This window comes from Pristiophorus japonicus, chromosome 9 (assembly GCF_044704955.1).
Source record: "Pristiophorus japonicus isolate sPriJap1 chromosome 9, sPriJap1.hap1, whole genome shotgun sequence".
NCBI lineage: Eukaryota > Metazoa > Chordata > Chondrichthyes > Pristiophoridae > Pristiophorus > Pristiophorus japonicus.
In genome coordinates this window covers 148,587,757-148,608,246 of record NC_091985.1, presented here as the reverse complement: position 1 = coordinate 148,608,246, position 20,490 = coordinate 148,587,757, and the positions used below count along the sequence as shown (strand labels likewise).

The window sequence follows — 20,490 nt, the reverse complement described above, 5'->3', positions numbered from 1 at the left end:
CAGAAACTGCAGAGCCCTTGGGTTACTGCTACTTTCGTGCTGGGATTTGCTTTGAAATTGCTGCTGTCAGTCAGTATTTTAGGCTTTGACTGGTGGTACGATGAAAGTGGCATTTTGCGGAACTTAATTCTGTAGCTGCAGTTGCTGACCTTAGCCGCCGGGGGCCGCTGCAGCCCCTTGCCCACTCGGATAGTCGTGCAATGGCGGGCCCTGCCGCGGCGCCCGGGCAGCGCTCTTCAGTCTCCCCCGACGGCAGGGCCGCCGTCGCCGGACTAGCTGCCCAACGCACAGCGGCTTTGCGCTAACTCGGTCCCCGATCCGTCCCCCGGGGCGTCCCCCTCACCAGCCCCCCCCACCCCGACCCCCTCAGCTGGCTCTCCTGAGCCTGACTCTGACCAGCATCCACTCACTGCTGGCAGCAGAATCAGGCTCGGCGCGTGGTCGAATAGCTGGCCAATTGTCATTCTCTCAAGCTCACAGGTGAGGATGCGGTGGGGTTTTCCAGCGGGCTACACCCTCCCAAGTAGCCCCCGGAGAAAAATACTGGGGATAAAATGCCGCCCCCCCCCCCCCCCCCGACACACAGATTGTTAGATAGCTGGAACTTGGAAGTTTGGACGAATCACACCACCATTCCCTTCTCCTCAGAATGCAACTAGACACCGAAGGTTTGATGAAACGGAACCCTTTCTGATTCCCTCATCATCATCATAGTGGTCCCTTGTATTGAGGATGACTTGCTTCCATACCAAAAAGGAATGAGATCGCAGCTGTTTCAATGAAGGACCTAATATTCAAGGTCCCGAACTACATCCTGAAGGGTGGAAGATGCCTGTGCGTGGATTTTTTTAACGTGTGGCCGTTGCACACCAGCCACCACATGGGCCCATCTATGAGCCTATCATTGATGATTGCATCGACATCATGGCCCTGATGGAAATTTGGCTGAGGGATGATGACACCTTACCTTTAAATGAAACCTCTGTATGCTGGCATTCGGCGCGGCGGCCCCAGCCTGCAAGGATCATCAGCAGGTCGGGACCGTCAAAGGAGCATACCACTTCAAGGTACAGCGTGTGCTGGAGAGCGACGGCTGTGAAGAGGGCGACTGCATTGGACGTCACCAAGGCCAAGGTTGCTGATTGAAGCGTGGGCAGGTACAGCAGGAGCGGTGAGGTTGGGCAAGGGAGCGGCGAGTGACTGTGGTGCAACGTGATCGGGGCCCAGGAGAGGCGTGAGTTTGGGGCCCAGGAGAGGCGAGGGCAGCATGGGCCAGCCCACACAGCGATGTGTGTGCGCACTAGGTCCGTGCAGCAGAGCTGGTCTCCAGTTGTCTTGGTTAATTCTTGCCACTCCCCACACCACCTTAGTGAATGACAACAATTCGATGCAATTGGTAACTATGCCTTTATTGCAGAGTTCTAGTGGAATACAAAATACAAAAAAAGAAAGACTATTTGTAAAGCACCTCATCACCTTTGTCAGAAACAAATTTTGAAGTGACTTGTCAAATGCACCAGCAAGATCCCACACTGAGCGGTGTTAATCTGTTTTTGGTAGTGTTAGCGCAAAACACCATGAGGACCTGCAGAGTAATTTTACTTGCACGTTCAATCTAATCCAAATTGAGCAGGTTCATGAATATTATTTAAACGAATCTGCACAACAAGCATTTATTTAGCGCCTTTAACGTAGAAAAATGTCCCAAAGAACTTCACAGGAGCATTATAAAACAAAATTTGACACCGAGCCACATAAGGAAGTATTAGGGCAGATGTCCAAAAGCTTGATCAAAGAGTTAGGTTTTAAGGAGTGTCTTAAAGGAAGAAAGAGTTAGAAAGGCGGAGAGGTTTAGGGATGGAATTCCAGAGCTTAGGGCCAAGGCAGCTGAAGGCACAGCCACCAATGGCAGAGTGATTTAAATGGGTGATGTTCATGAGGCCAGAATTGAAGGAGCACAGATATCTCAGAAAGTTGTAGGGTTGGAGGAGATTACAGAGATAGGGTTGGTAGCTCATCTCGGGGTCAAATATGGCACCAAGGTTGCGAACAGTCTGGTTCAGCCTCAGACAGTTGCCAGGGAGAGGGATGGAGTCCGTGGCTAGGGAACAGAGTTTGTGGCGGGGACCGAAGACAATGGCTTTGGTCTTCCCAATATTTAGTTGGAGGGTGATATAGAGCTGGGTGTCATCAGCGTACATGTGGAAACTGACGCTGTGTTTCCAGATGATGTCATCAAGGGGCAACATATAGATGAGAATTAGGAGGGGGCCATGGTTTGGCCTGGTGGGCTCGGTGAAGGGAAGGAAGCGGCAGAGGCAGCTGATCGGATAGTCTCATGTTAGTGACAAAGAAGTCCATGAGCTCCTCGCACTTGCTGTTGGAGATGAGGGTGGAGGAGACAGAGGAGAGGGGTTTATGAAGATGGTTTGCAGTAGAGAAACAAAGCCAGTATTTAGATAAGTTTGTATTCCAATCTATGGTTTATATTTCTCCCCACTTATATTTGTTTTAATTATATATTAGGTGTCAGTTGTGGCTCAGTGGTAATGCTCTTGCCTCTAAGTCAGAAGGCTTTGGGTTCAGTTTGAGCACAGAATCCAGGCTGACACTCCCAGTGTAGTACTGAGGGAGTGCTGCACTGTCAGAGGTGCCGTCTTTCAGATGAGACTTTGTTGCGTATGCAATAACTCAATAGGCTTAGTACCGTGAACTCAATCAGGTGCGACCTGACTCTACTTTATTAGCACTCAAAGTGAGGGTTAAACATGGAGGCTTTCTTTATATGCAAGGGCTGCACGTGTGTGTCTGTGGCCCAGTGACCTCCGACGGTCGCTCCCCCTAGTGGCAGGTAAACTCAGGCATTCATGCATTACATCATTCCTCCCCCCCCCCCCCCCCAAGATCTTGGTATCAGATCAGTCCTATTTACAAATTGAGATGGTCCGGGGCTTTCTGTTCCCTAGTTGATCGTCTCAATTCAATTCCAGATCTGGGTGAGCTCTCTGAGTCATTCATGATTTGAGGTTGGGTAGCCAATCTAATGGGAGTGGCAGTGTCCATGTCGGGGATTGAAGGTCCAGATTCATTGACAACAGCAGGGTTTTCTGATGGCTGAATATGAATGGTGTCTTCTTCAAACTGTTCCGGTTCGTCTGTGTGCCGCAATTTCGGCTGATCAATGCGCCTCCTGCATGTTTGCCCATTAGTGAGCCTGACAATAAGCACCCTGTTACCCTCCTTGGCCATAACAGTGCCAGTGACCACTTGGGGCCTTGACCATAATTTAGCACACACACAGGATCATTAATAGAGATGTCACGTGTTACGGCAGTGCGATCATGATACTACCAATGATGGTGACGTCTGTTTTTGACGTGATCGTTAAGATCAGGGTGGACAAGCGAGAGCCTGGTCTTTGGACCGCTCTTCATCAACAGTTCAGCAGGAGGGACCCCGGTAAGCATGTGGTGTCTCGTCCTGTAACTAAGCAATATGCGTGACAAGCGCATCTGCAAAGAACCGTGAGTTACGCATTTTAGGCTCCGCTTGACCATTGGACACGGGTTTGAATGGTGCTGACCTTACGTGCTTGATACCATTGAGTCTCATAAACTCTTGAAACTCCAAACTCGTGAAGCACGATCCGTTGTCGCTCACAACGATGTCGGGCAGACCATGAGTGACGAACATGGTACGAAGGCTCTCAATGGTGGCTGTGGATGTGCTGGATGACATGATTACACATTCTATCCATTTGGTATACGCATCCACCGCCACCAAAAATATTTTGCCCAGGAAAGGACCCACATAGTCGATGTGGATCCTTGACCATGGCTTGGATGGCCACGACCACAGACTTAGCAGAGATTCCACTGGTGCATTGCTTAACTGCATACAAGTGTTGTACTGATGCACACATGACTCCAAATCCGAGTTAATGCCAGGCCACCAAACGTGAGACCTGGCAATGGTCTTCATCATCACAATACTAGGATGGGTACTGTGTAAATCCCGTACAAATCTCTCCCTGCCTTTCTTGGGCATAACAACACAATTACCCCATAGCAAACAATCAGATTGAATGGATAGTTCATCTTTGCGACGGTTGTAAGGTTTGGTCTTATCATACACTTCCCTGGGAATGGCCAACCAATCACCACTAAGGACACAAAGTTTTACAATCAATAAGATCGGATCCTGCCTGGTCCAGGTCCTAACTTGTTGAGCAGTGACAGGCGACCCTCCACTCTCAAAGGCATCCATGACCAACAGTAGGTCTGCAGGCTGTGGTGTTTCCACCTCCGGCATGGGCAACGGTAAATGGCTCAATGCATCGGCACAATTTTCGATGCCAGGTCTATGGCGAATGACATAATCATAGGCAGATAATGTCAGCGCCCACCTCTGGATGCGGGACGACGCGTTGGTATTGAAATCTCTATGCTCTGAAAACAAAGATATGAGTGGCTTGTGATCGGTTTCAAGCTCGAAACGAAGCCCAAACAGATACTGGTGCATCTTTTTAACCCCATATACGCAGGCTAAAGCTTCTTTTCTACCATGCCATAGGCTCTTTCCGCTTTAGACATGCTTCTCGACGCGTACGCAATGGGTTGTAGTTTGCCCGACTCATTGGATTGTTGGAGCACGCAACCAACCCCATGTGATGAAGCATCACAGGCCGATACTGCACGGGTCATATTGTACCAGCAATTTGTTGGAACAAAGCAGATTTCTAGCCTTCTCAAAGGCCCTCTCTTGAGATACACCCCAAACCCAGTTGTTGCTTTTCTGAGCAGCATGTGCAATGGCTCTAATAATGTGCTCAATTTAGGTAAGAAATTACAGAAGTAGTTGAGAAGACCAAGGAATGAACACAGCTCCATCACATTCTGGGGTTTGGGTGCATTTTTGATGGCTTCTGTTTTCGAGTCCGTAGGCTTGATACCGTCTGCAGCAATCTTCCTTCCCAGGAATTCGGCTTCCAGTGCCATAAAGACGCACTTTGAACATTTCAGCCTGAGCCCCACTTTGTCCAGACGATGTAGAACCTCTTCCAGGTTGTGCAGGTGTTCGGCAGTGTCACGACCTGTGACCAGAATGTCATCTTGGAACACCACGGTTCAAGGGTTGGACTTCAGTAAACTCTCCATGTTTCTCTGAAATATGGCTGCAGCCGAGCGAATTACGAAAGGACATCTGTTGTAAATAAACAGCCCTTTATGCGTATTGATGCACGTAAATTTCTTTGACAATTTGACAAGCTCCTGTGTCATATAGGCCGACGTCAGATCCAATTTGGTGAATGACTTTGTTGCAAACAGGTCTTCGGCCTTTGGTAACGAGTACTGATCCTGTTTCGAAACTCGGTTGATCATAACCTTGTAGTCTCCACAAATTCTAACAGTGCCATCACTCTTCAGCACAGGAACAATGGGACTAGCCTATTCGTTAAATTTGACCGGTGAAATGACCCCTTCATGTTGGAGGCTGTCCAGTTCGATTTCGACCTTCTCCCTCATCATGTATGGGACCACCCGGGCTTTGTGATGGACGGGTCTTGCATCTGAGTCCAGGTGGATCTGCACCTTGGCTCCCGTGAAGTTGCCGATGCCCGGTTCAAACAGCGAGGGAAATTTGCTCAGCACTTGAGCACACGAAGCATCATCCACCGATGACAAAGCTTGAATATTGTTCCAGTTTCACTTTATTTTTTCGAGCCAATTCCTGCCGAACAGCGTTGGACCATTGCCTGGAATGATCACAGCGATAGGTCATGAACCGCCCCATCCTACGACACTTGACTGCTGCATTGCCAATCTGGTATGAGCTCTTTGGTGTAGGTACGCAATTTTGCATTTACTGGACTCAGCTTGGGTTTCTCAACCTTGGTGTCCCACAGCTTTTCGAAAGCCCTCTGGCTCATAATTGACTGACTCGCACCCGTGTCTAATTCCATAGACACTGGCACGCCGTTCAATTTGACTTCAATCATTATCGGTTGTCCCTTTGTCAGGAACGAATGTACACTATACATTCCTCCTCGGGTATCTCGGGTTACATTGCCGGATCTGCTCCGGATCGGTCATCATTATCCACGTGGTGTGTCGCAGCACGCTTGCTGAGCTGCGGACACATCCGCTGAAGGTTCCCCATTCTCACACAGCCTCTACAAATATACTGCCTGAAACGGCACTGATGAGGCCGATAATTGCCCCCACAATGCCAACAGGGTGAAATCGGATTCATGCCCAATGGCGGACTTCGAGCAGCTACAGGTTTCGCAAACAGTCGGGTAGGCCTGGGTTTATCTGCCACCAGGGGGAGCGACCGTCGGAGGTCATTGGGACACGGACACACATGTGCAGCCCTTGTATATAGAGAAAGCCTCCATGTTTAATCCTCACTTTGAGAGCTAATAAAGTAGAGTCAGGTCACACCTGATTGAGTTGACGGTACTAAGCCTATTGAGTTATTGCATACGCAACATTTGGCGACGAGGCACAATACGAACTTTCACACACAAAAAAAATGAACGCCATTAGAATCCTGGAGTGATTCGTGGAGGGAGAAGACCGGGAGGATTTTACAGATCGCCTCGACCAGTACTTCGTGGCCAATAAGATGGACGAAGACGCTGACGCAGTTAGGCGCTGGGCAGTTTTCCTCACGGTTTATGGTCCAAAAATCTATGGCCTCATAAAGAATCTGCTCTCACCTGGACATCCAACGGAAAAGACCTATGAGGAATTGTGTGCTCTGATTCGGGACCATCTCAAACCTAAAGAAGGCATCATTATCTCGAGATATCGCTTTTACAGCATGTTCGTTCTGAGGGCCAGGACGTGGCGGAATTTGTTGCCGACCTGAGACATCTCGCTGGGCCGTGTAAGTTTGGAACCGCGTTGGAAGACAATGCTGTGTGACATCTTTGTAATAGGCATAAACCACGAGGTGATCCTGCGGAAGCTGCTGACTGCGGAAACGCTGAATCTGAGCAGGGCCGTCATGATTGCTCAGGCTTGCCTGACCACGGTCGATTGTACAAAGCAGATATCCTCGCAGAACTCCACGGCAAATACTGTGTGCCAGATTGTGTCGTCGGTTGGCAGAGCTACACCTGGCAGGTAAACCCAGGCATACATACATTACAGACTTTAAACCTAAAAGATCCCATGGCATTATTTCAAAGAAGAGCAGGGGAATTCTCCCCCGTTTCCTGGCCAATATTCCTCAATTAACACCACTAAAACAGATTATCTGGTGATAATCTCAATGTTGTTTGTGGGAGCTTGCTATGTGCAAATTGGCTGTTGTGTTTCCCACATTACAACAGCGACTACACTTCAAAAGTACTTCATTGGCTGTAAAGCACTTTGGGACATCCTGAAGTGTGAAAGGCGCTATTTAAGTGCAAGTCTTTCTTAAAGGCATGTGCACCAACAACAAAGTGACTTGTTTTGATGGGATGATCATCGTCACCTCACTCTGAGGAGCTGCTTCCGTTCTTGATCCTCAAGTCTTCACAGCATTTGACTTAAAAACAGAAAATCTTGGAAATCTCGGCAGGTCGGGCAGCATCTGTGGAGAGAAACAGAGTTAATGTTTCGAGTCTGTGACCCTTTGTCAGAACTGGCAAAGTTGGAGATGTAACAGTTTCTTAAGGAAGTGCAGGGGGCAGGGGAAGGGGGAGGGGAGGAAAGGACAAAAGGGGAGGTCTGTGACAGGGTGGAAGGCAGGAAAGATTTAAGAGACAAAAGAGATAATGGGCAAAAATGAGATGGTAATGGCACAAGTTAAGAAACAAAAGATGAGTCTAGATGAGGTGTGAGTGGCAGAATCATCACCAGCTGCCATGGGAAAGAGAAAAAAAGGAGAGGTGTTTGTAAAAAAAAAAAAAGGAGGAATGAGGAAAAAATATGGGCAGTGATTATGGTCTGAAATTGTTGAACTCGATGTTGAGTCCAGAAGGCTGTAAAGTGCCTAAACGAAAGATGAGGTACTGTTCCTCGAGCTTGCGTTGAACTTCATTGGAACAGTGTAGGAGGCCGAGGACGGAGAGGTCAGAGTGAGAGTGGAGTGGATTGACTAGTTGTGTTTCTGCAATTAGAGACAAACTTTAATCATCCCACTTCTGAAAAAACACAGACCAAAATGGGCATTAGCCATTTGGAAGCCCAGGTTTGAACGACTTGGCCGTGCTATCTCATACACTCACTCAGATAAATGACCCATGGAAGGGTAGCAGTGGAGCAACAGCAGCAGTCAAACCATTATTGAATCTGACAGTGACGTGCCCAGTGGTGCCCGTACGTGAAGGAGTGAAGGAGTACCCAGTGAGGATGGCATTCTAGGTAGGAAACTATGATAAGAATTAGCAGTTGTGTGAGTAACTGACCGTATGATTGCCGGGTGTATGTGATCAGTACAGCTCTCTTCACCTCAGTGAAAGGCCTCCCAGCTTTCCCTTTAACAGACGTGACTGCTCTTGCAGCTTTTCAGTTTCAAAAAGCCAAAGCAATGGGCATAAGGTTTTTTCTGTGGGGGAACAACTCCCATTTGGCACATTAACCATCTTTCATTTAAGTATCCTTTTTAAACATGTGAATAAACTATGCTTAAAAAAACAACTAACATTAAAATCCTCCTGTGGCAAAATTATCCAATAAAAATCTGAAATGTGAGGTTGTGTGTGGTTAAGTGATTTGTGTTTGGAGACGTGAGGGTGTGTTTGGCAGTGTGCATAGCAGACTGACTGATTTGGCATAGGATGCTGGGCAGTGGCTTGGAAGGATCCAGTGGCATGTTTGGCAGTGTGAGGGTGCGTTTGGTTAAGTGATGTGTGTTTGGGAGTGTGAGGATGTGTACGGTTTGGTGATGGTGTGTTTGGCAGTGTGAGGGTGTGTTTGGCAGTGTGAGGGTATGTTTGGCAGTGTGAGGGTGTGTTTGGCGGTGTGAGGGTATGTTTGGCGGTGTGAGGGTGTGTTTGGCAGTGTGAGGGTGTGTTTGGCAGTGTGAGGGTGTGTTTGGCGGTGTGAGGGTGTGTTTGGCAGTGTGAGGGTGTGTTTGGCAGTGTGAGGGTATGTTTGGCAGTATGAGGTATGTTTGGCGGTGTGAGGGTGCGTTTGGCGGTGTGAGGGTGTGTTTGGCAGTGTGAGGGTATGTTTGGCAGTGTGAGGGTGTGTTTGGCGGTGTGAGGGTGTGTTTGGCAGTGTGAGGGTGTGTTTGGCGGTGTGCGGGTGTGTTTGGCGGTGTGCGGGTGTGTTTGGCGGTGTGAGGGTGTGTTTGGCAGTGTGAGGGTGTGTTTGGCAGTGTGAGGGTGTGTTTGGCAGTGTGAGGGTGTGTTTGGCAGTGTGAGGGTGTGTTTGGCAGTGTGAGGGTATGTTTGGCAATGTGAGGGTGTGTTTGGCGGTGTGAGGGTGTGTTTGGCGGTGTGAGGGTGTGTTTGGCTGTGTGAGGGTGTGTTTGGCAGTGTGAGGGTATGTTTGGCAGTGTGAGGGTATGTTTGGCAGTGTGAGGGTGTGTTTGGCAGTGTGAGGGTGTGTTTGGCGGTGTGAGGGTGTGTTTGGCAGTGTGAGGGTGTGTTTGGCGGTGTGAGGGTGTGTTTGGCAGTGTGAGGGTGTGTTTGGTAGTGTGAGGGTGTGTTTGGCAGTGTGAGGGTATGTTTGGCAGTGTGAGGGTATGTTTGGCGGTGTGAGGGTGTGTTTGGCGGTGTGAGGGTGTGTTTGGCGGTGTGAGGGTGTGTTTGGCAGTGTGAGGGTGTGTTTGGCGGTGTAAGGGTATGTTTGGCAGTGTGAGGGTGTGTTTGGCGGTGTGAGGGTGTGTTTGTGTTTGGCAGTGTGAGGGTATGTTTGGCAGTGTGAGGGTGTGTTTGGCAGTGTGAGGGTGTGTTTGGCGGTGTGAGGGTATGTTTGGCAGTGTGAGGGTATGTTTAGCGGTGTGAGGGTGTGTTTGGCAGTGTGAGGGTGTGTTTGGTTAAGTGATGTGTGTTTGGGAGTTTCGTGATCTGCCTAATCTGACAATATTCTTGGTATAGGCCAATGTGCAGGACTGCACGATGGTATGTGTTCATATATTTAGCTGTATTGATACACAAACAGCTTTAGTTTATTGCCGAACCACTGATGTATTGTGTACTGTTTATTCTGCACTTGCAATCAAAATGTCCTTTGGTTTTCTGTCGTTTCCTTGTACTCCCAGGACATGGAGCATTGAGTTGCACGAGTCGGGTCCAACAGCCTGACAACACCTGGAGATCAGTAGCGTGCCTTCCGTTCACATTGACCATGGGGTTGGTGTGATGTGCCCAGAGGGTTACAAGGGTACTGTCTACAACACCCTGCACACTTGGCAACCCCACCTCTTCGTAAACTTTCCGTGCCTCGTCATCCTGGTGCCTACTTGCCAGAGGAAAGGTGATGAACATGTTGCCAAGTCCAAACAAAACCTCATGTCACACGTGGGCAAAGCAGACTGACTGATTTGGCATAGGATGCTGGGCAGCAGTGCATTTCCCACCTAAAGGGGGAGCTTGTCCCAATTGACAGAGGTTTTGTCTGTGGGTCAGCCTGGAATAGACGGCTCTGTGACAACCTCCCTTGTGAAGCAGAGACAGGTCTCCTCTGACATGGCCAGGTAGGACTATCTGCTGTGGATCAGTGGGGAGTACTCTCGCCTCTGTGTCAGCAGGTCATGGGTTCAAGCCATTCCAGAGAATTGAGCACATAATCTAGGCTGGCACTCCAGTGCAGTGCTAAGGGAGTTCTGCACTGTCGGAGGTGCCATCTTTCAGGTGAGGCATTAAACCGAGGCCCAACTGCCCTCACAGGCAATATTTCTCCAAAGCTGCGTGCACGCGCACCCACGCAATAATCTACAAGGTTCTGCGCAGGCCGCTCACAAGTTTTTCCATTTGAAATGCCACACGCGTAGAAATTTAAAGGGACCGCGCATTAAAATAAACAGGCCGCTCACAACACAGACCATTTAGAGGGAACATTGCTCTCGGGTGGACGTAAAAGATCCCATGGCACTATTTTGAAGAAGAGCTACAGAGTGCTTCCCAGAGCCCCGACCAATATTTATCCCTCAACCCACATCTGAACAGATTACCTGGTTATTTCTTGCACTGCATTTTTAAGAAACTTGCGGGCCGAGATTCGGTAACACCCCGTTTGTGGGCGGTAACTAAGGTGAGGCAGGACTTCCTCCAACCCGGCAGCGAAATTGGGGCTACCACTCCTGAGAGGAAGTGGAGCGCAATGTCGGCCACTCCACTTCCTCTCGGGGGGCCGGATCGGGGCGCTAAGCGCGGGAATTACACGGAGCTCCGCAGTGGGACGAGGGGCCACCACTTCTCCACCAGGGAGCGGGGTGCCGTGGCAACGGCCCGACACAGAAGTGGAGTGCCGGGCTGCAACATGACGACGCGGACCCCGCAAAATCGTCAACGAAAGGCTGGACCGGTAAGTTGGCGCCACGCGCCTCCCCTTTAATGTTTGCCCCACGAGTGACGCGCGGCCCGGTTCGTGACCCAGGAGGCTGGCGCATGCATCGCCCGCGATGGTCTCATGGGGCGCTATCGCAGGGCGGAAACGGGTCGCTGCGCAATGCTTCTGCTAACTCCCGCCGACTTTCACGGGAGGCGGTAGCGGCCCCGAGCCCCGGACGAGAAACCGGTTGCGCCCCGTTGTGAATTTCTCTACCCTGCTGTGCACAAATTTACAGCTGTGATTCCTACATTACAGCTGTGTCTACACTTCAAAAAGTACTTCATTGTCTGTAAAGCTCTTTGGAATGTCATGAATGGCACTAGACAAATGTACATCTGGACTAGTAAATGTACATCCTGGGGCAGCCTCATGAACTGCCCTCGTGAACTGCTCCCATAACTCACTAAAATCAGAGATAACCAGCAACAAGGAAGTAGGGCATGAATAAAAATACGATAAGCTAAAAGGGAACATGAAGACCAATACTGAGAATTCCAATGTGCCCTTTAAGAAGCCAGCTTCTGAAGACCAGGATAGCCAAATAGCCATGCACCTGTATTTTACGAGGCCGGGGTGCTGGGGAAGTTGGGGGTGCGCGAGGTAGAACAAGCAAAGGGACAATCTGTGTGCGATCACATGGAATCGAAAGGTGTAATGAGGTCACACTGGATGGCAGTGCAGTCTCAATTCTAACGATTTTGCAGCGTGCCGATTGGAGTGCCTCCCCTTGGGTACACTGACCGACATTGCCCGATTCTAAGTTCCACGTTACTGTCCGGCCAGGATCAGGACTGGGAGCAAAGATTTAGTCCAACCATTCTCCCACCTTTACTGTACAATCACCAGTCGAGTAACGTCAATCGCAATCAGTCAACTTTGTTCGCCTGTAAACGTAGCCAGATGTGTTCAACAGCCCCGCTGTGGCTCCGTCATAGCACTCTTGCCTCCGAGTCAGCGGGTTGTGGCTTTAGTCCCGCTCCTGAGACTTGAACGCAGAATCTCGACTGACGCACCCGGTATAGTACTGAGGGAGTGCTGCACTGTCTGAGGTGCTGTCTTTCGGATGAGACATTAAACCAAGGCCTTCCAAGGTGGGGGTAAAAGATCCCATGGCACTATTCTGAAGACGAGCAGGGGAGTTATCTCCAGTCTCCTGGCCAATATTTATCCCTCAATGAACACCTAAAACAGATTGGGGGCAACATTGCCCCTTTTTAAAGCCTCGTTAGCACCTCTGGGGGGTGCTAACGAGGCGGAGGAGATGTTTCGCCCGGGGGTGGGGGGGCGCTGGGAAATTGCCCGGGGGTTTGCGGAGGCGCTGCCTTTGCAGCCCTGCGGTTAGCGCCCCTGGACGCTGCGCAACCGACGATGACATCATCGCCGTGCGCGGTGAACCCTCGCCACACTGCGCCGACCTCTTAATGCCCCGCAGGGGAAATTGATCTCGGGGCGCTCCTTAAAGGGGAGGGCTCCCGGGCCGCCATCGTTTTTTGATTGCCGACTCTTGTGTCGGCTCTATGATGGTGGCTCTAGCGTGGTCCAGATGCCATCGTGCAGCCTGGCTCTCCGTTTTGGGTGCCGGACTGCAGACCCAGTCCCACTATGTCCTGGTGGCCGAGTGAAAGCCATCAGAGGCCTTGCAGAGTGCACAGCGGCCCTCCCCTTTAAGCAAAGGGGAGTGTGTTGAGGCAGTGCTTCGTGGAGTGTCCCTCACCATCCCAGTAGCTCCCCAGTAACTGCCCCCATAAGGAAGTGCAGTGCCCGAGAGTGCACTCCACATCCTTTGAGGGGCGGCAAGCGCGATTCAGCGGCAGGGGCAGGACTTCTGCGCCGGGCGCAGAGGCCGAGCCCCAGCAAGTTACCGCCCCAATCGGGCCGCGGGGCAATTTCACCCACATTATCTGGTCATTTATCACATCGCTGGCTATGGGATCTTGCTGTGCGCAAATTGGCTGCGGTGTTTCCTATAGTACAACAGTGACTACACTTCAGCAAAGTACTGAATTGGTTGTAAAGCACTTTGGGACGTCCTGAGGTTGTGAAAGTTGCTATATAAATGCAAGTATTTCTTTGTTCTTTAATACTAGAATGTGTTGTTCACTTTATTTCTTTCTAGATCTCCCTTTTAATTGCAATCCCATACCTCTTTGAAGATGATGAAGTTAGGATGTGTGCTATTTATGCTGCCGAGCTGTTTATCTTTGTTGGGCTCCTTTAGTGCACTGCTGTAGTCTTTCCTGCCATGCGACTTTATCTGCTCTCTTTGTATGAACCAGATGGGAAACGAGTGAGTGGTGTCTTGTGAGAACATATGGTGAGGAAGAGGAAGCAGCTGAGGGTCTTACTATGACCGTTATTATTCTAAATACGTCTATGAGGTCTGAATGGATTGCACTTCCCTTGATCCCTCTTACTTGTCATGGAGCACCCCGTAAGTATTTCTATCTTCATAATGTTTTTTGTTTGGGCCAATTCAGCTACCGTCATGTTCACTCAGAATGATTGATTACGTGAGGCGCTTTTGGTGGGGGGGGGGGGGTTTTCTTGGTCACCGCTCTTTTCATTGTTACACGCTCTCCAGACACAATCGGCGTGAATGGGAGCGACCGACTTGCCCCTCGCTTTGTGTTTGACTGAGGCAGCCATTCTCCGTGACATAAATCAGGGTCGCAGTACGGAACAGGAGTTTGGGAGGGGTGAAGGAAAGGAAGCATCTGGCTTTCAATCAGCACCAAATTGAGAAAAGCAAACCATGCGTGAACTGAGAAAAGAATAGGTAATTGTTCTGGGATAGATGGATATTTGAAAGCTAGAGCAGCCTTAAGCAAGGAACCTTTCACAATCGATGCCCCGTAGATAAATATCAGCAAACTCGCTTCTGTGCTGTAAGCAAGTTCTCTTCCAATTCACAGATCCCGTCCTAATCACAAACATCAATCGTTTCACTCTTGCTGATTTCCGTGGCTGAAGGCAGGGGCTGAGAATCTTTGTCCTGTATTGTTGCTTTAAGTTTCCTTTCTTTGGTAGATCTGCAGTCCAAACACTGCATTGTTTCCAGGTTTACACATTTAATTAGCAAAGTATAACCCAGTCTAACCTGAATTGTAACCCAGTCTAACCTGAAGTATAATCCAAACTAACCTGAACTAACCTGAAGTATAACCCAGTCTAACCTGAAGTATAACCCCGTCTAACCTGAACTAACCTGAAGTATAACCCAGTCTAACCTGAAGTATAACCCAGTCTAGCCTGAAGTATAATCCAGTCTAACCTGAAGTATAACCCAGTCTAGCCTGAAGTATAACCCAGTCTAACCTGAAGTATAACCCAGTCTAACCTGAAGTATAATCCAGTCTAACCTGAAGTATAACCTAGTCTAGCCTGAAGTATAACCCAGTCTAGCCTGAAGTATAACCCAGACTAACCTGAAGTATAACCCAGTCTAACCTGAAGTATAACCCAGTCTAGCCTGAAGTATAACCCAGTCTAACCTGAAGTATTACCCAATCTAACCTGAGGTATAACCCAGTCTAACCTGAGGTATAACCCAGTCTAACCTGAGGTATAACCCAGTCTAACCTGAAGTATAACCCAGTCTAACCTGAAGTATAACCCAGTCTAGCCTGAAATATAACCCAGTATAGCCTGAAGTGTAACCCAGTCTAACCTGAGGTATAACCCAGTCTAACCTGAAGTGTAACCCAGTCTAACCTGAGGTATAACCCAGTCTAACCTGAAGTGTAACCCAGTCTAACCTGAAGTGTAACCCAGTCTAACCTGAGGTATAACCCAGTCTAACCTGAAGTATAACCCAGTCTAACCTGAGGTATAACCCAGTCTAGCCTGAAGTATAACCCAGTCTAACCAGGATTTGATAGAGTTGATGGGGAGAAATTGTTTCCATTGGTAGGAGGGTCGGTAAGCAGTGGACACAGATTTATGATAATTGACAAAAAAAACAGAGCGGAGATGAGTAGAATTGTTTTTACGCAGCGAGTTATGATCTAGAATGCACGGCCTGAAAGGGTGGTGGAAGCAGATTCAACAGTAACTTTCAAAAGGGAATTGGATATATACTTGGAAATGAACAATTTGCAGGATTATGGATAAATACTTGAAAAGGAAAAATGTAATGGCTATGGGGAAAGGGCGGAGGGAGTGGGACTAATTGGATATCTCATTCACAGGCACGATTGACCGAATGGCTTCCTTCTGTGCTGCATCATTCTCTGATTCTAACCTTGTGAAAATGATGACAGCAGCAGTTACAGAAGTGATCGGAGTGATGCTGTGTAAAGAGTACTTTAGCTAAAAAGGAAAGAAAATGTTAACGTCAGACATGTATTAACTGTTGGCAAAGGATGGTGCTCGATTACTTAAATGGGGAGAGATTACAAAATGCTGCAGTACAGAGGGATCTGGGTGTCCTCGTACATGAAGCACAAAAAGTTAGTATGCAGGTACAGCAAGTAATCAGGAAGGCAAATGGAATGTTGGCCTTTATTGCAAGGGGGATAGAGTATAAAAGCAGAGAAGTCCTGCTACAACTCTACAGTGCGTTGGTGAGGCCACACCTAGAGTACTGCGTACAGTTTTGGTCTCCGTATTTGAAGGATATACTTGCATTGCAGGCAGTTCAGAGAAGGTTCACTAGGTTGATTCCTGAGATGAAGGGGTTGCCTTATGAAAAAAGATTGAGCAGGTTGGGTCTATACTCATCGGAGTTTAGAAGAATGAGAGGTGATCTTATTGAAACATATAAGATTCTGAGGGGGCTTGACAGGGTAGATGAGGAGAGGATGTTTCCCCTCGTGGGGGAATCTAGAACTAGGGGGGGCATAATTTCAGAATAAGGGGTCACCCACTTAAAATGGAAATGAGAAGGAATTTCTTCTCTCAGAGGGTCGTGAATCTTTGGAATTCTCTACCCCAGAGAGCTGTGGAGGCTGGGTCATTGAATATATTTAAGGTGGAGATAGACAGATTTTTGAACGATAACAGAGTTAAATATTATGGGGAACAGGCAGGGAAGTGGAGTTGAGGCCAAGATCAGATCAGCCATGATTTTATTGAATGGTGGAGCAGGTTCAAAAGGCCAAATGGCCTACTCCTGCTCCTATTTCTTATGTTCTTATGATAACACAACACATCTTGCCATGTAATTGGGGAGCTCCGTGTGCAGCTTTATGTAACAGATCTGTAACAGACCCATTGTCCTTCATGTCCTGAACCTACCCAGCTGAACCTGGATCTTCACAGGTTCTTGGTGCACAGTGACGTTGGAGCGACCACTATCTGCTGTTCTCAGTAACTCCGCTGCTCTTGATCCGGTTTTCCCTGGTTTTACAGAAAGTTGAGCATCAACTTCAGGAGTTGCCCTGGGGACAGTGGAGAAAATGCACTTTTTGGTACTCACTGATTGTCCTAGTAATTGAGCTGACATCCTAGGCCCTCCCTCAACTCCATTATTAACTGTATTGGTCACCTTTCAGTGCTACCTTGGCTCAGTGGGTAGCACTCTTACCTCTGAGTCAGAAGGTTGTCGGTTCAAGCCTCACTGTGCTGAAGGAGTGCTGCACTGTCGGAGATGCCCTTCTTCAGATGAGACGTTAAACTGAGGCCCCATCTGCCTGTTGAGGTGGAAGTCAAAGATCTCATGGCACTGTTCGATGAAGGGCAGGAAGTTCTGGTGACCTGGCCAACATGCGAGGGTTAAATTGGAATTTTCAAGACTAAGATCGAGAGATTATTTTTAGGGAAGGGTATGAAGGGATACAGAGCAAAGGCAGGTAAATGGAGTTGAGGTATAGATCAGCCATGATCTCTTCTTAAGCAGTCCCCCAGAGTCGAGGATGACTTGCTTCCACACTAAAATGAGTTTTAAGGTGACTGATGAGACCAATGCGGCATCTACAGTCTCTGTCATAGGTGGAGCAGATGGTGGTTGGAGGGTCGGGTGGGTGGAGTGCTTGGTTTGTCATGCCCTCCTTCCGCTTTTTGTACTTGGCTTCCGCAGGTTCCCGGCGAAGAGACTTGAGGTGTTCGGCGCCTTCTCGGATGCTCCTCCTCCACTTTGAGCGGGCTTGGGCCAGCGACTCCCAAGAGTCGGTGGGGATGTTGCATTTTTTCAAGGAGGCTTTGAGGGTATCCTTGAAGCGTTTTCTCTGCCCTCCTGGGTCTCATCTGCTTCAAGGACATCCTCAAAGCCTCCTAGAAAAAAGCCATGATCTAATAGAATGGCGGAACACGATCAAGCCCATCCACCACCTTCAACATTCACTCCCTCCACCACCGGCGCACCGTGGCTGCAGTGTGCAGCAACTCGCCAAGGCTTCTTCGGCAGCACCTCCCAAACCCGTGACCTCTACCCCCTAGAAGGTGAAGGGCAGCAGGTGCATGAGCGCCCCATCATCTCCAAGTTCCCCTCCAAGTCACATACCATCCCAACTTGAACATATATTGCCGTTCCTTCATCGTCGCTGGTTCAAAATCTTGGAACACTTACCCAACAGCACTGTGTGTGTACCTTCACCACATGGACTGCAGCGGTTCCAGAAGAAGGCCCACCATCACCTTCTCAAGGGCAACTAGCGATGGGCAATAAATGCTGGCCTTGCCAGCGACACACATATTCCCGACAATGAAATTTTAAAATTCTAATGTGCTTAATTGGAGTTTTCACTTCACAACACAACTGATCAGTAGCTGCTGTGTTAAACCCTTGCTGGAAAATTCCCAAGTGGTGGTTGTTCAACCAAACATACCCTTTTTGCCAAAATTACCATTGCTACTTGTGGCAAGAAGTCAGTAACATTACCACATCTTGAAAGTCCTGCTTGCATCTGAGTTGATCTAAAACCACTCCAGCTCTAGTTTTGTGGTTTATAATGTCATTCAGACTCTTTAATTAGGCTGCCTTCCAGGTTGGTCGCTCGTAGTTATCCACTGTTATGTGTTATAGTTATGGTTGAGCTTGAGGTTAGCGCCGGCCTCTCTATTTTGAGGTGGGAAGGTACTTAAAAAAAGAAAGACTTGCATTTCTATAGTGCCATTCATGACCTCAGGATGTCCCAAAGTGCTTTACAGCCAGTGAAGTACTTTTCAAGTGTAGTCACTGATATAATATAGGAAACACGGCAACCAATTTGCACACAGCAAGCTCCCAGAGATAGCAATGTGATAATGACCAGATAATGAATGATGTTGGCTGAGAGATAAGTATTGGTCTGGACACCGACGAGAACTCCCCTGCTCTTCTTTGAAGTAGTGCCATGGAAACTTTTATGTCTACCTGAGGGGGCAGACGGAGCCTCAGTTTAACATCTCATCAGAAAGATAACACCTCCAACAGTGCAGCACCCCCTTAGTACTGCACTGGAGTGCCTGTCTAGATTTGGTGCTTAAGCCTCTAGAGTGAGACTTGAACCCATGACCTCTGACTCAGAGGCAAGAGAGCTACCAACTGAGCCATGGGTGACACCGAAGTCTCTTGTAAAAGCAGCTCAGGGCTGAGCTTATAATGGAAGAAACAGGCTCTGAAATAGCTCCAGCTCACCTAAGTGATTCTAGAGACCCATCAAAATATGATGTGCACTGTGTAAACATCACAGACAATGCAGCCTTTTGATCCTTGTGAGGAAATTCCGTCGCATTTATTGCAATGAACAGGTTCATAAAAGATCCCTTAGCTTATGGACACGGTTCAAGTGATCGAGTGTTTGGATTTGGAGAATGGAATATTCTGACATAGTTTTGAAATGATAGGCTACCCCTTAAGGGGTTAAAAACGCCGTGGAATGATACCTCTGAGCTGCAGTCGAGAGCTGGGAAGCCTGTTATATGAGCACATTCCGGTACTGCTGCTACTACTAGTCCCAGGGGCATTAACAGGATGTAGCTTTTCCAGTTCCCTTAATACTTATGGCCCTAGTGCACATCCTTGAGCATTTTGTCAAGGCTGAGCTGACAGACAAGCTGGATTCAGGCACCAGTGATAAGGCCAGATTTTTGATCAGTAATATTGATAGGCAATTGTACTAAAATGACTCACTTTCTAGTGCTGGTCTATAATGACTGAGGCTCACGTGCAAAATGTAATGTAATATTTTGTGCTTGCCAGTTGGCAACTACGTGATATTCCCACAAAACAATGTCCTTATAAATCAATGCACCTGCAATCATCTGTGTATGTAAATGACCTGTTGGTAATTACAGTCGCACTTCCAGGCACCCTACGCTCCAACTGCTCATTTACCATAAAAAGGAAGCACATTCTACTGAATTATCCATAATCCCACATGTAAGTAATAACATAGAATCTTTCTACATTCTATGTTACGGCCCTGAATGCACAGTCTGAAGTGGTGCTGGAAGCAGATTCAATATAACTTTCAAAAAGGAATTGGATATATACTTGAAAAGGAGAACTCTGCAGGGCTAGGGGGAAAGAACAGGGGAGTGGGAATAATTGATTAAGCTCTTTCAAAGAGCCGGCACAGGCACGATGGGCCGAATGGCCTCCTTCTGTGCTGCATCATTCTAATAATGATTTTTTTTTCTGTCCTCCATCCCCATTTTACAATAATAAGAAAGCCAGCTACAACTTTTATTTCATTTTCAGGATGTGGGCATTGCTGGGAAGCATTTATTGCTTGAGAACGGTGGTATGGATACACTGTAGCTTGCTAGACCACTTCATAGGGCAGTTAGTGAGTCACACAGGATTACACAGGATATACAGCACAGAAACAGGCCATTCGGCCCAACCAGTCCATGCTGCCGTTAATGCTCCACTCGAGTCTCTTCCCGTCTTTCCCCATCTAATTCTATCAGCATAACCCTCTATTATCTTATAGAAACATTTAAAATCATGAAAGGGATGGACAAGATAGAGGCAGAGAGGTTGTTTCCATTGGTGGGGGAGACTAGAACTAGGGGGCACAGCCTCAAAATACGGAGGAGCCAATTTAAAACCGAGTTGAGAAAGAATTTCTTC

General features: G+C 48.3%; 1 protein-coding gene across 1 annotated transcript in view; it reads left to right on the top strand.

The window, feature by feature from the left end:
* The first annotated feature begins 203 nt into the window (after positions 1-203).
* Positions 204-20,490, top strand: part of LOC139273268 (pleckstrin homology domain-containing family G member 1) — a 245,368-nt gene continuing 225,081 nt past the window's right edge. Inside the window, exons 1-2 of the mRNA XM_070889936.1 lie at positions 204-1,396; positions 13,772-13,926. Of these exons, the coding sequence (XP_070746037.1) occupies positions 13,880-13,926 (47 nt within the window). The 5' untranslated portion in view covers positions 204-1,396; positions 13,772-13,879. The remainder of the gene's footprint in view (positions 1,397-13,771; positions 13,927-20,490) is intronic.